General features: G+C 38.6%; 2 protein-coding genes and 1 long non-coding RNA gene across 6 annotated transcripts; 1 reads left to right on the top strand and 2 right to left on the bottom strand.

Annotated features, from left to right (window-relative positions):
• Window positions 1-4,607: 4,607 nt before the first annotated feature.
• On the bottom strand, window positions 4,608-5,009 carry LOC131321123 (uncharacterized). Its single transcript, XM_058352133.1, has one exon. It carries the CDS (start codon window positions 5,007-5,009, stop codon window positions 4,608-4,610), a length of 402 nt encoding a protein of 133 aa, XP_058208116.1.
• A 1,536-nt stretch (window positions 5,010-6,545) lies between these two features.
• On the bottom strand, window positions 6,546-13,587 carry LOC131318944 (uncharacterized). Of its 4 annotated transcripts, none has more exons than XM_058349000.1 (6): window positions 13,362-13,587; window positions 13,140-13,245; window positions 11,215-11,332; window positions 10,643-11,079; window positions 9,597-9,978; window positions 6,546-8,272 (listed from the first exon to the last, which is right to left on the bottom strand). In XM_058349000.1, the coding sequence occupies exons 2-6, from the start codon at window positions 13,181-13,183 to the stop codon at window positions 6,800-6,802; spliced, it is 2,454 nt and encodes an 817-aa protein (XP_058204983.1). In that variant the 5' UTR covers window positions 13,184-13,245; window positions 13,362-13,587; the 3' UTR covers window positions 6,546-6,799. The 4 variants fall into 4 exon arrangements, with proteins under 4 accessions (XP_058204983.1, XP_058204986.1, XP_058204985.1 ...); XM_058349003.1 differs by having other exon boundaries at window positions 13,140-13,177; XM_058349002.1 differs by having other exon boundaries at window positions 9,597-9,945; window positions 13,362-13,585.
• Window positions 8,267-9,144, top strand: LOC131318946 (uncharacterized). The gene is made up of 2 exons (XR_009197838.1): window positions 8,267-8,490; window positions 8,885-9,144. It is a non-coding gene; the product is annotated as an uncharacterized LOC131318946 (long non-coding RNA).
• Window positions 13,588-15,236: the final 1,649 nt, after the last annotated feature.

Raw genomic sequence — 15,236 nt, 5'->3', positions numbered from 1 at the left:
ATTATTAGTGAGGGGACTATTTGGGAGTTTAGTCCCTCATATCTCATGTTTGTTCGTGCATGGGATTCAACAACATACAAGGTCAATTTTGTGTGTCCTACGTTTGTTTTGGATACCGCTTGACAAGGATTAATGACTCAATTGTCCATATTGCCCTTAGTGCAATTTATAGATGAATGATTCTATATTTGAACCCAAAAAATTATCTCTAACCCCGACTACTTTTTACAACCACCTCAATTATCAAAAAAAAAACTTGATTTTCAATTGACAATATTGCCTCCAAAGCAATTTACAAACCCACACATATTGTTTTTTTCTTTAGCTCTTCCTATTCCTCTGTATTACAAAAAAGAATGAACGGAAAAAAAAATACCATAGACGAATAAAAAAAACCCAACTACAGGAAAAAAAACGGAAACAAAAAAGTACAACAAACTGGAATCACCATAGTAAAAAAAAAAATGGAAACAAAAAAGTTAAAAAAAAATGACTACAACTACAGTAAAAGAAATGGAAACAAAAAAGTATTCATTTTGGAGCATCCAAAGTTATTTTGGTAATTTTCACAGCTAATCCAGAGCAGCCTTAGTCCTGAAATTATCTATCCCACACCCCTCCTAGAATTATATTGTCCCCATAAAAATGATAATCAATCCAGGTGGGATTATTAGTCCCAAGACTAAAACACACACAAACACGTGATAAGAGAGGCTGGGGGGATTGTCAATCCAATCCCACCTCCGATCCCCCAAGCAAACACGCCCTAAGAGTAAGGTCCTGTTGCTTTCTTCCAATCCTATCATATGTCTTTTGGTAAAAAAAAGTTCACAAGATGCGGATGACGACACAAAACGAACTTGTACCTTGGTGACATTAAAAAGTCCAGTAAGCTTTAAATTGGAGCTGCCTTTTCTTGGTTGCATGTGTTATAAATTCCCCTTCCAACTACAACCCAGTGAACCAACACCACAAGCCGGTGGTGGCATTCATGACACTTTTGTCAACGACCATTGTTACATGAACACACATGTACAGTACAATTCCGAACATAGATGTATTTCAAATTATCCAATTGGTGTTGTTATTGTCAGCCCACTAAGCTGACGATAAACACACTAAAAGACAAGAAAAACACGTATTCTTGTGTAATTTATACACCATTTAAGACACATTCACACATTTTCTATTATCAACTCATTGGACTGATTTTAGAATTTTTTTCTGTCCGATACACCTAAAGTATCCTATGGCATGGTATTTTATGAAACTAAAACACATCAAATAATTCTGAACACATCTATATCCAGATTTGCGCATATCCGTAGCATTCCTTTCTCTGTTTTTTTTAATCTAGCTTTTCTACCGTCTGTTGTTAGACTGCAGAGTGCTGTCCGTGTGATCCTACCAGTACAAAAATATTTTTAATGGTTCAGATTTTAACAAAAATCTTTCAATCAACTCATCCGTGAAAAAGTTTTTTTTTTTTTTTTTAAAAATCTGAATCGTTGAATTCAAAGATGAAAGACTGATGAAACGACAGAGATCTTTCTACCGTCCAATTAGAGAGACGCCGGGTCTTTTTCTTCTTTCCCCTGTTAATTGGACACCACGGCTACTAATTAATCATGTGGGAACCCAAAACCCAGACAGTACGTTCCACAAGTCTGACTTTTGGCTGGCATGGATCTCTGTCAATTCAGTTTCCTGATTCACATTCACTGCACGCGCAATTAAGAACAGTTAGGATCTGCACTATTACTTCTTCAGTGTTCAGAGAACCATCCTTTGATCTGAGAGCCATCTCCTTCGCTTGGAAAGACCGAACACTCTCTTTACACACACACACACACAATAAATAAAAAAAGTGTTCCCTTTGCGTAAGGGAGAAGAAAAAAAGGAACAGTCTTCTTGTTAGCGGACCAGCTCCTCACCCTGTTTTATCTGTCTCGTTTCGGTCCATACGTGATAACTGATACGTACCCCTATTTTATAAGCTCAACCCAAATTCATAAATATGATTTGACCTAGCCCGCGAGAAACTGGCAAAAAAACTAACCGGGAAGGGTTTGATTTGAGCAGTTTTTTATTGGACCGTTCAATAAAGTTCAATAAAAAACTGTTCGGATGAAGCCCTTTCCGATCTTTTTTTTTGCTGATTTCTCGCGGGCACCCATAAAATCACGTTCTGATCACATTGAGCGGCTCGGATCATCAAAATTCGATCGGAAACTATGAAGTGTTTTTTTAAGTGTCCCCGGAACCGCCCCGATATATTTATATATATGGCGGTTAACACACAAAAATCTAAAAAAACACACCAAAGTTTTCGATCGAATTTCGATGATCTGAATCGCTTAATATAATCAAAATGCAATTTTAAGGGTATCCGCGAGAAATCAGCAAAACAAATGATCGGGAATGGCTTCATCCGAACAGGTTTTTATTAAAAATTCAATAAAAAATTGCTCAAATTAAGCCATTCCCGGTAAAAAAAAATTTCCGATTTCTTACGAGTATCCTTAAAATCACATTCTGAACACATTGAGCGACTCGGATCATCAAAATTTGATCGGGAACTATGAGATTAAGATTTGTGGTGTTTTTTTAGATATTTTTTTAGATATCTCCAGAACCGCCCCGTATATATATATATAATATATATATATATATATATATATACACACACACACACACACATATATATAAAATCCACGGCGAAGGGACCGCTTCTAGGGATACAAATTTAAACACAAGTTTTTTGTGGGATTCATTTTGAAGTCTCACGCAAATGATCGGAGCCGTTCAATTTGTTTAAAATGTATTGCTAAATTACGAGAGAGATCAAGTTGGACTCTTTGCACAAATATATGTCTACTTGTGAAATTATGTAAAATTAACAATTATTTGTTTAACATTACAATATTGCTCATTTGTCAGCATGGTTGGGTTTATAGCTCAATGGAAACAATGCATAGGACAGAGAGAATATGTTTTATCTTCCTCAAAATAAATATATAAATGCACTCCTTTTTTTATTATATATTTGTATTCATATGAAATTACATGATTAATTACCCTTTTCGAGTGTGAAGAAATAATGTATGAATGATAGTTTTGTAATTTTACGTAAATAAAGAAAAAAAATGAAGTGCACCTGAAAAAAAGGAGTGCATTTACACACATTCTCCACCACTTCTTTTTTTTTTTTTGTAATACAGAGTGTTTCGGGTCAGGTTGTGCGCATCTCGGACTAATCTCTATAACCCCTCACATAGCCGTGTCACGCGCTTCCAGGTGAGGGTGAGATGGTCCCAATAGTTATTGACAAGAAAAATCGAACTTAAGACCTAAAGATAGAGTAAACACCTAAGTCTCAGACGAAGACCACTTGACCAACTCGTTGGGTTATTGTCTTCCACTTTCGTCCTAACTACTAACCAGTTTCAGCCGCCCCTTTAAGTGAGGCCATTTATAACGTACAGGAAGAAAATTATATTCAATTCCCAAAGCAATCAATATATGGATGAAATAGTGAAGAAATCTTTTCTTTTTTTTTTTTTTAAAACCAGGGAAATAGTGAAGATGATTGTAGTAGTTGAAATGGTGACGAGAAGCTTGTTTTTTTGATACTTCGGAATATTTGAGGAGAAGTTTATTCTTCTTCTTCTTCTTTTTACAAATGTGAGAAGTTGTATTTAAGGCGAAAGCTTACACAACAGAGAGGAATCTCATAGGGTCAATGCACGTCAACAGATCGAACAAACTATTAGAGAAGATAATTAGAGCATAGTATGTGGAACCTAATTTCAAACTCGCCGAGCAAGATCAGGTTCGCAGAAAATAAAATTAATACCAAACACATAACCAACAAACCACCGGACTAAATCCAGACAGAAACTGAAATAAATCCAGATTAAAATGAAATGAAATAAAATAAAATAAAAAATACACTATTTTCTGTCATTAAGCAGCCCTTTTCCTGGCTTCTTGAGGAGAAGCTTGTTGATAGATAGTAAAAAATCAAAAAGCTCAAACAAGTTAAAGAACAAGAAACAATTCAAACTTATACCGCTTTCTAGTTTCTAGCTTTGACAATTCAATAATGATATAGGTACCGACGATCGGGAGGGAAATTGTACTGATCGGCCACCGGATGGCCGATTCGAGCCGTCTAAACAACTTCCTAATCATTACAGTACTATCACAGAAAAATAAGAAAATTGTTATATTACATCTTGCTGTATATATTTACATATACATACACCGATAGTTCTTGTACATGGCGTAGGTCTAAGTTTGTTGTGCACCATTGAAAAGGCGGGATCCTTCTGTGCCGAAAACTCCTGTGCCCTTTGTGCCGAGGGGTTTTCTGGCTGTTGGATCTAAAACATAAAAAAATAATAAAAAATTACACAATCTAACTGCTGACGGCCTGAAAATCCCTCGGCACAGAAACATAGGGATTTTCGGGACAGAGGAGATTGAAATCCTACGAGAATTCCCCCGTACAAATCTAAAATCATCAATAATAAATGACAATTATATGTGTACTCTGATTAGTCCATGTATATTTGCAATGGTCCATTAGGAATCAACTAATGGAATTATTTATCCCCATGACCACTTGATGGAACCCCGCCTAAATCCAGAATCCTTACTTTGAATCGTTCGAGCCGCAATGTCGATTCGTCGCCTTGGTTAGCCCCACGGCGTGACCCACAGCTCAAGCTTCTCGTCATGGTTCGGGCTTTCGCATCGTCCCATGTTGAAGACACTCCAGCAATTTTCTTGAACAATTCGGCGAATTCATCGTACTGGTGCCCCGGGAATATTTTTGTGAAAAATTCGTGCCTTTCGATGTAAATTTCCTTGAACTTTTCCAGCAGCGCAAACAGCCTTGGATCAACCGATTTCCCCGATTTCCATCGGATCAGGTTAAACCTTTCCATTTCTTCTGAAGGGTATTCGCGCAAACCGCTTTCTTGCACAAAATATTGATTTGCCATGGACAATCAATGGGAAAAAGGGTAAGAACTTGAATGTTTTTGTGGTTTTGGGAATTGATAGCTAGGTAGGAGAGTTTAGTGTTTTTTTTTTTTTTTTTATGTTGTTGGTTTTGGCTTTGTTAGGGTATTTATATTAGTGGATAGACAGGTGAAAAATCAAACAATTGAAAAATTCTCAAGATATAGGAATTGGAGTAGCTGTTTTTCAGGGACTGGGTCTTTAATTCTAATCATTCAACACGTTAGAGATGTTATTTCCAGATCAAATCCTAGCTAGTCGATTTCCAAAACATTATCAATGTTATGTTGAGTGAGTCAATAGATTTACAATTAATTAATTAATTAATTTGTTGAAAGACAAAGAAAAGTTGTTAGCTAGTTTGGACCTCGGACCCATTTTATTTCATCTTGGTCAAAGGTAAGCGTCGGACAAAGAAATTTCAGAAAATGGGGATCAAGCACAAAATTAAATTGTTTTAGAGTTTGAAGGAATTAATTATGATAAATCAAGAAATTCTCACGAGCTAAGCCGAAATACTAAATTTTCTTATTAAAAAACTCCGAAAATACGTGACAATGGTAATATTGAAAAACTTGGGGGACGTTACTTTGCCTGCAGCCCTCCGTTCCCTATTGCCAAGGTCTCACCATAAGTTATACTCCCTCCGTCCTTTTTGTTTGTACTATTTTTTCGACTTTCTGACGTCTCAATTTTTTTTGTTTACCCTTCCCTCAAGAGAATTGAAATGACAAGTCTAATTTAAATGGAAGGGCATTTCTTAGGAAGTTCAAAATTTTAAAGTGCAATAATCGTGTTCTACGTTAACTTGGATTCTCGAAAACGGACAAAGAAATTGGGATGGATGAAATAAGTTATAACTATTTTTAAAAAAAATAGGTGTTGATTTGATTGACTTTATTTAATTACATGCACAGACTACAGAGGGATCCTCCTCAATTCTGTTCATTGACTGAGGTGTTCAAGGGAGAAACTTGGGTCGCACGTCTTCATTTATCTGGATCCAGCTATCTTCATTTGAATCCTCCCCTTGAACAAGAAGAGTCCCATTGAGAGAACTATGACTAAATGATCATCCTAATCCAAACCAACCGGCCAGCTGGGATGATTGAACTTTCAAAATGTATCCATTACATCTCTAGAACCCTAAATTCAAAGATGGAACTCCCCTTGAATCTACACAAAGCTTACGCAAGAAGTTTCCTTCCTGTGTTATTCTTAAGGATTCGATCAAATACTTCAGATTGATCGATTGGTAAATCAGACACCGGTCAGTCCAGTCACTCAGGTTGGGAATACTTTCAGAACCGAATCATTATCGAACTGAAACGTTTATGGAGTGCAATGAATCATTATCATTACAGTTTGGTTGTTTTCTGCTATTAGGTGCCCCCATCTAAAGCCGACGTATTTCTATGATTACATTGGATTCGGTGGGAAAATAGTCTAATTAGAATGACTCAAAACATGAGGTGGTCTAAATAAAGCGTAAAAGGAATGAAAGGAGAAAAATACGATGCAGTAAGTTGGCACATTTGTATAAGTTCAACCCTGTTACGATACAGAATACCTCTCCTGTTTCGATACACACAAACAGGTTGGGAAAAGATACAGAATACCTCTCCTATTTTTCTCCGGTACATACACCCACCAAAGAGAAAACAATGTAATAGTACAGCTTATACACTATACAAAGGAAACCCTACAAAACCTCCTCCCCTGCTTCTGAAACTTCTCGATCAAGCTGCAACAAAAACAGCTCAAAAAGTTACTATCTATACATATTACGCCTTAAATGGTCATTTTCCAAGGCGAATCGATTTTGCGAAGGAATTCCAGGTCCACTGCTTGAAAACAGCCGTGACCTTTCTTCAGAGGCAATATGGTCATTTTCCAAGGCGAATCGATTTTGCGAAGGAATTCCAGGTCCGCTGCTCAAAAACAGCCGTGACCTTTCTCCAGAGGGAATCCGTGGCATCACATCCGGAAAGGAAAATGCAGGCGGAGAAAATGCACTAGAAGACATATTATTGGGCCTTATAATGTCATTAGAAAAGGAAAAGCAATTAGGAGGAGGAATTCCTGCTCCCATACTTGAAAAGAGCCTTTGCCTTTCATCAGAGGGAATCCGTGGCATCAAATCTGGATAGGGATACACGGGAGAAATGAATGTACTAGAAGAAACAAGAGCTGATGCATCCGCATTTGGATCAGTATAGGCATATCTCCGTGATGAAGGTAGACCCGTACCCAAGCTTGGCCCAGGTAATGGATCGTAATAGGGAAATCTAGACCAAGGCTCTGGTGAGTCTGGAATTCTCGACCTGCTTTCTATGTAGGGATTTGTTGAAACAGAATGATTTCTATTTCCGGTGGAAATGCTTGAAGTGGACACCGTAAAAGGAGTGGTGAAACGATCAACAGCAGTTAGAGTATTTCCTGGATCGGGATAGTGATTAGTCAAACTCAACCGAGAATTGGAACCAGGGAAATTGGATTTAGCAGTTGCTTCTAAGTCAAAATCGGATGGCACTCTGAAAAGTCCAGGACATCCGGTGGGAACCTCTGGTCTTCTGTCCCCAACTGAAAATTCAATCGCATTCCCAACAGATGAACTACCTATTGGTGGAATGGCATTGTTGGCGCTGTGCTTCAATGATAACTTAGCTTGATGAAGAGCATTTAGCACAGATCCTAATTTATCAGGTGTTTCATGCAGAATCAACGCATACCGTTCGTTTTTGCTCTCTGAAGGGACAATTTGTGGAGACTGACTCCCTGTTGGACCCTCCAAATGTGAACGATGGTGATAGCTAGGAGAAGGCGGAACACTGTGGTTTCCTGTGGAAGGTTGCTGATTTTGAATCCCAGTAGCCAAGGGGAATCCGACATCTGAAGGTTGGGATTTCTGATCCTGAAAGCATCCCAAATCAACTTGTGGAGGTGACTGAAATCCATTAGGTTGACTTTCAGATGATTCCTTTGTGACACAAATGTTTTCCACCTTCGACTTTGCTTCTTGGTCTAGCGAGGCCGTAGTCCCAACATGATCCGGAGGATGAGGTGACTGAAATCCATTAGGTTGACTTTCGGATGATTCCTTTGTGACACAAATGTTTTCCACCTTCGACTTTGCTTCTTGGTCTAGTGAGGTCGTAGTCCCAACATGATCTGGAGGAGGATCATCCTTGGGCTCATCTCTTTCTTCAGTGACATCCGAGTGGTTCCCAGGTTCACACGAATCCTAGACAGTTCATGGTAAATAAAAAGAGAGATTACAATCTAGCATAACAAATTTCGGGTACCAGAAGCGAGAAAGAAGAAGAGAGAACAGCAAATAATTTTAAATAAGATATCAGTTTGTGAAAAAAACAGCAGAAAAAAACATGAAAGAAAACCAAAATTATTGAAGGAAGAAGCAGAAGCAAACAGTGCCATTATTCAAAAAGTTCTAAAAGAAGAGTATTGCTATATGTACCGACCATGGGGGAGGGAAAATGTACCGACGGCCGCCGGCGGGCCGTCTCCGGCCACCGGACGGCCGATTCGAACCGTCCAAAAATTATTAAAAAAAAAACCGATGGGGCTTACGCGGGAATCAATGGCATCCGAGGTGTGTAGGGTGCTTGATCCGAGCACCCATTTTTCGTGTATATATGTATATACGTGTATATACACGAAAAATGGGTGCTCGGATCAAGCACCCTACACACCTCGGATGCCATTGATTCCCGCGTAGGCCCCATCGGTTTTTTTTTTTAGAATTTTTGGACGGCTTGGATCGGCCGTCCGGTAGCCGGCGGTACGTTTTCCCTCCCCCATGGTCGGTACTCATAGGTTTTCTGCTAAAAGAAAGAAGCAGAAGCAAACAATGCTTAACCCCGGAATCGGACAAGTCCGACATTTTGACACAAACTCCACCTGCTGCTCATACCTCAGTCCACATAGCATAGACAATTTGTCTTTGTTCACACAGGTTGGTGATGTCTTGGCTTCACAACCCCCTCCTCACCAGAAAATATAAATGTAGCTCTGTGTGTGTTTGTGTGTGTGTGTGTGTGAGAGAGAGAGAGAGAGAGAGAGAGAGAGAGAGAGAGAGAGAGAGAGAGAGAGAGAGAGAGAGAGAGAGAGAATCCAACAAATATGGTGGAGAAAACTAGACAAACAATGAAAATCAAACAGTTGAATTAAAAAGGAAGGAAGATGAACTACCAAAAATATTTTGGATTAAAAAAATCCTCCAGTATATCATCCGGTATCAATTTCGACGTTAACAATAATCAACTTTTGCACCCGAGCAGCTCTAGAAATGTCCCTATAATACAACATGTTCGTAATTCCTAGCATGCAATGCCAAGTTATGTCATCAGAGGATAATAAGAAGGCAACATGAGCTACCAGAGGTAATGTAAATCAAAAGCTTTAAAGACAAATAGGAGTGAATTTACACCAAACTGAATTGGCAAGAAGTTGTTGATGCGTAAAAACGACATAATCGTGATGATTTTATCAAAATTATGCTAGATCAATAGCATAGCACATTTCACGACAGAACTAACAAGGCATACCGGTGTATTGCTATTGTTCTCTCTAAACTTCTCTTCCCATTCTCTTTGAGCCTTTTCCTCCTCCTCGTACTGCCCTATGAGTTGTGCTTGATGTGCTAGTGCTAGTTCCATGTCTTTACCACTTCCACGTGTATTCAAATAGTCGCTACCGTTGGCTACCATTCTCTGATTTTTTATATCCCCTGAAACTGGGGCACCAAGACAGATGTTTGCATCCTGCTCAGCACCTTCTCTCATGATCTCAGTCCCAGTGTCAGAGCGACTAGGTAAACCTTCTGAAAAAGTAGCAACTCCATTTTGTTGAGGAGATAGCATGATATTGTCACTTTGTGACTCCTCAGTTGCAGATCTGACAACCCAACCGCAAAGCATATTACTGATTCTGGGTGCAGCAAGAATATAGATATTTACATAGCCACGAGAACTCATTGCTGCAATGGGCAGACAAGCACCTTGGAGATGTACCAAAGCAAAAGGAGTCCCAAACATCTATGAAAACATGGACACCTAAGAAGCATGTATACAGACAAGGGCAAGGTCACAGATAACTATAAGGATACAAGACACAGCAATGTCGAAATAATTAGGATAAGGACACGGCGGGAACATGCAAAATTAAGTTTTTTCTGTAGTTTATATGCTGCGTGAAAACAGGGTATCCACATACAACCAAAAACAACAAAAATTGGAGACTGACACTAATTCTACGTAAATAATAGTCCGTAAGTTGGACAAACCAAAAGGCACAAGACAAAAAGTGTAATAAAATATCCAACCACCAAGCAAAACAATAGCAATATGCCATTATCTGGTAACTGAGAAGAGAGAGAAAGATGAGAGAGAGACCAACTAGAATCACTATGAGCACAAAAAGGTCAAACTACAAACGGCCTCTACGTAAGAAGGTACATTGTCCCCACTACTTTGGACAACCTCCATGTGAAAACAAGTGCATGGATTTGCACCACTATTAACTAGATGTGAGATCAAAACATAAAAAACCGATGATAGTTCTAAGGTTCTTAAAAGGGTAAAAGAAAACTGACCTTGTCTCCCTCCGTCGTATCTGTCGACAAGATTTACCGACTCGGCATCTTGGCGAAGCAGACGTAGTGGATACAGAACTGCTTCGCCTTCTAATGGGTGAATCCATATACTTCTTCTCCCGAGAACGCAAACAATCCTTGCAACCTTTCCACGACAATCTTCTACCAGGTAACGGAGACGATTCAAGCTCAGAACTGGATAATTCATCAGTATGATTCCTTTGCATCCTCGAATCCACTGAGCTTTCTTCCTCCTCTGGGGAATGACCTGCTTTCGACTCACAATGGATCACATCCTGCTCTGAGGTTGAGTCAAATTCGTCAGAGAACTCACTTATCCCATTGTTCTCCAAAATGGCAAGAACATCTGCTGCTGCCTTTTCAGCCTTCTTTCTCTGGAGACTGACAATCTTAAGCTCTTCTTCAAGTTCCAATACCTATAAAGCAAGCAATACCAACAAAGGGATATCACACACACACACCACAAAGAGAGAGAGAGAGAGAGGGAGGGGGTGGGGGAACCCGTAAATTTCCTGATGTAGTCAAAGGAAAAAAAACAAAAGAAAACTAACCCTTTTCGCAAGTTCATCAGCTCTCTGTCTAGCAGTTTTGGAGACCGACCTTTCAGACAATAACCGTGCACGAAGGAACTCAATTGTCATTTTGGATTCTTCCATGCCAGCATTCTTCCTGGTTACCACAACGAACAAGGAAAATGATAATAATAATCATAATAAATACTGAATCCGAAGTTCAAAATTTTCAAGCAGGGATAGCACATCCAATAGGCAACTCCCTAAAGTTGTGGGTCCCTAATTATGCATTTTCCTTTCATGAGATGACTACGTAGTTCTGGTTTTCATAGTAACTTTTGTTGGCAAACAATTGCAACAAACATCACAAAGAACAGCTCCATAAACATACTTAATTTAGCTTACGTATAGTAAAATACTAAGGCTCAGTTTGTTTCGATGTAAAACATTTTACATAGCGAAATATTTTCTTGTAAAATTACTTACGTGTAATATAAGTTTAAACCTTTTCTTTTGGCTGTTCGTTACATTCCTAAAAATTTTGGTCTGAACATTTGAAGAAGAGATGTTCCCACGGGAGCTTCAGTAAGTGAATTGGCTGGAGAGAGGTTGGGTGTAACAGGAATTTGTAGAGGGACAATGACAGGTTGAGTTCACAACACGCATAGTGGATTGAGTGCAGCAATACTCTGCATCCATCTCTTATGCAACCAAACATCAAAAATTTGGAAAACATTTTTTGGGGAAAACATTTTCACCCCAAACAAACAGAGCCAAAATTTCTTCTCGACTATGATTTCCTATATAACCCCTATTAAAAGTATAAGTAAAAGGCTAACAGTTAATTCTACTGAAGATTTTCAAAAGTAGATACATAAAATCCAACTTAAGGTCAACTACGTCACAAGGAAAAACAAGTAGGATTAAAAAATCATCAAATTCGCAACATGTGTAATCTGCCTTCTAACAAAAATAGGAGTTTAAAAAGGCTTCAGTTTCATATTTTGCAGCCCAAAGTGGTAGGGACGCCCCTGAGTTCAAGGAAGAAGCTGAACATCCAAAAATGAAGAGGGACCAACTCCGCTTCAGATAAAAAGAAGCTGAACACTATTTGTTTACATATTCCAATGAAACTGCATCAGAAAGGAACCCATTTCAATGTTCTAAGAATTTTTCATCCTCTTTTTTGATTAAGAATCCTAAGCAGAGCTAAAATGTACAACGCTATAGATGACAGAATTGAAGCATTATGACTCCAAAATAGCACTACAAACAATCTAGTCAGTGAATAAGTGCAGGAAACTCATATTCAGAGAAAGCTCTACGAGCCAACTCCAACTTAGGCACTACAAACAATCTAGTAAGTGGTAAGTAGATAACTGCAGGAAACTGATTTATAGGGAAAGCCCTAAGAACCAGCTCCAATTCCAAAGCAGGCACTACAAACAATCTAGTAAGTCGATAACTGCAGGAAACTGTTTAATAGGGAAAGCCCTAAGAACCAACTCCAAAGTAGCACTACAATCAATCTAGTAAGTACTAAACACAATCTAGTCACAGAGAATAACTGCAGGAAACTTGGTATATATTATTGAAAATCCAAAGAGCAAACTCTAAGTAACACTACAAACAATCTAGTACTAGTGGATCACTTCAGGAAACTGACAGATACTGAAAGTCTTAATCAATCAATACGAATTTAAATAGGGTTAAATCAGATAAGGATTCTCTCCCTTACCCCAACCCCCAATTTTCTCAGCAACCAAACAGAAGGAAATCAAACTCCCCCACCAAGATCAACTGAAGTTCATAACAAACCCAAGCTCGCACAATTCTTGAAAACCCATTTCCACAGCAAACACAGAAATAATCCAAGAATCCATGTAGTTCAGCAGAATTAATCGACACAATAACAATTGAAATGGGATAAACAAATTATTTCAAGAGCATGGGATGATTATCACCTCTGATCTTGATCTGGGTCCGGCTGGTTTGGAGAATTCTGCATTGTTATCAATCAAAACACTAATCCAAAGCTTCAAAGGAACTTCAACCGAAAGAATCAAGCCTCTGTTAAAGAAATAATAATAAATCACATAAAATTAGCAAAATCGCAGTCATTCAAGTGGTCAAAACGCAAAATTTGAAAGAAGAAGATTGGAATTAGAGAAATTTAAAGGGTTTACCTTAGTAGAGGCGAATATGACTTCAAAGGGGAGCTATGGGAAAACCCTAGTGAGGCGTTCCAGTCTTGTCATTCCTACTCGGTGTCTACTGCTGAGAGAGAGAGAGAGAGAGAAACGAGGTTCGTGGGGCTGCGGCGGAATGATCATAGGAAGCTTCTTTCTTAAGAATTACTCCGAGGAAAATGGCGACCAACGCTTGGAACCTCAATTTTGGTCTCTCACAAATTGTTTTGAACATGTAAAATGATTTCAGTGAAAAATGAATTTTTCTTGGACCCACCATTTTTGTTAATGTCACTCCTCTTTGTGTCTTTATTGATGATTTGTTTTGTGAGAAAATGAAAGTGACATTAACAAAAAGAAGAGTGACAAAATAAATTCCCTTTTTCTTTTCTATTTTACAGTAATTCACATTGGTTTTTTCCGGCCATGTTCGATGCACGGGACCAAAAAAAAATACATTGGTGCTTTTTGGCCCTGCGTATCAAACAAACGGGTACAAAGGTATTTGATGATAAAGATAGTTCAATTTTTTTCTTGTCCCGTGTTCGATGCATGCTAACATTATTCACATTCTATATATACATATGTGTGACTGTGCTCCAGAGTGCATATAATATTTTTTCCTCCATGTTCACACCCCGTCCCCACGCCTTTTTCTCTCCCTCCCTCCCTCTCTTTTGTAAACAAAAAAAAAAAAATCTAGAAAATAAGGTAAGAGGTTTTGTAGGTTTTTAAAGATAAAACACATTTGCTTAGTATATAATAAGATAAGATAAGATAGATATAGATAGATAGATATGGTTGGTAATTGAAAATAAATAATGGCAACAAAACATGTGTACAGTGTTCAGTATCAACTAAGTTAACCTTCAGTGTTTAGTAGGGCATTGTGTTTTAGGGATATAAGTGTGATAAGGGTTTGGTTCAGGCTGCAAAGGAGATGACCGCTATGGAAAAAACCCTGAATCGCTTCAGTGATATCCCCGTCCAGTATATCCCAATAATTTTGGAAAAAAGGAGCCGTCATACCATCAACACCCGGTGCTTTAGTGGGGTACATGTCTTTCAGAGCCTCATAGACCTCACTTGCCGTCACCCAACGAACAAGCTGCAAATTCATAGCCGAATTGATTTTTGTTGGAAGACCATTAATAACCTCACCCATGTTAGACACCAGAGTGGACTCGAAAATACCCTGAAAATATTTTAGGATTTTAGCCTTAACTGCACCTTTGTCATTCATCCAAACGCCATTTTGATCATCTATACCCGTAATCCGATTCTTTGCCCGTCGTCATTGAACCGCGGCGTGGAAAAAACCAGTATTCTTGTCACCCTGCTGCAACCAATTAACTCTCGATTTCTCCTTGCAAAACAATTCCTCATTATCCCATTCTTGCTGTAACAGCTCTCTCAACTCCTTAAGTCGTTCACGGTTCGGGAGAGGGCTGTTTTGAATATTCTGAATTTCGTCCTTAAGCTCATTAATCCTTTTGCTCGCATTCAATCGTTTCTGTTTCTTCCAGTTGAGGATAGAGCAGCGACATTCCTTTATTTTTTGGCACACCTTAAACAGTCGAGAACCTGAAATCGGGGTATCCCAAGTCGTTTTGATGACAGATTGGACTTAGTCTTCCTTAATCCATCTAGCATCAAACCGAAATGGAGCTCTACTAATAAGCACCCGACAATGACATTAAGGGTGCGCTAGTTGGCTAGCTTTAATTGTTTTTGCCGTTAATTTAGACGTTTTTAATTACTTTTGTGCATAGGACTTGCTAATCATGTTTTGCAAGAAAATCACTTAATAGTGAGGTGTTAAGGCTTAAAGCGTATCCAAGACATGTCAAGACCCGACGGCTCTCAAACTGG

The sequence above is a fragment of the Rhododendron vialii genome, chromosome 3a (assembly GCF_030253575.1).
Source record: "Rhododendron vialii isolate Sample 1 chromosome 3a, ASM3025357v1".
In the NCBI taxonomy this organism is placed as follows: Eukaryota; Viridiplantae; Streptophyta; class Magnoliopsida; order Ericales; family Ericaceae; genus Rhododendron; species Rhododendron vialii.
The sequence above is the reverse complement of the archived record's forward strand: the minus strand, read 5'-3'. Positions and strand labels throughout refer to the sequence as shown.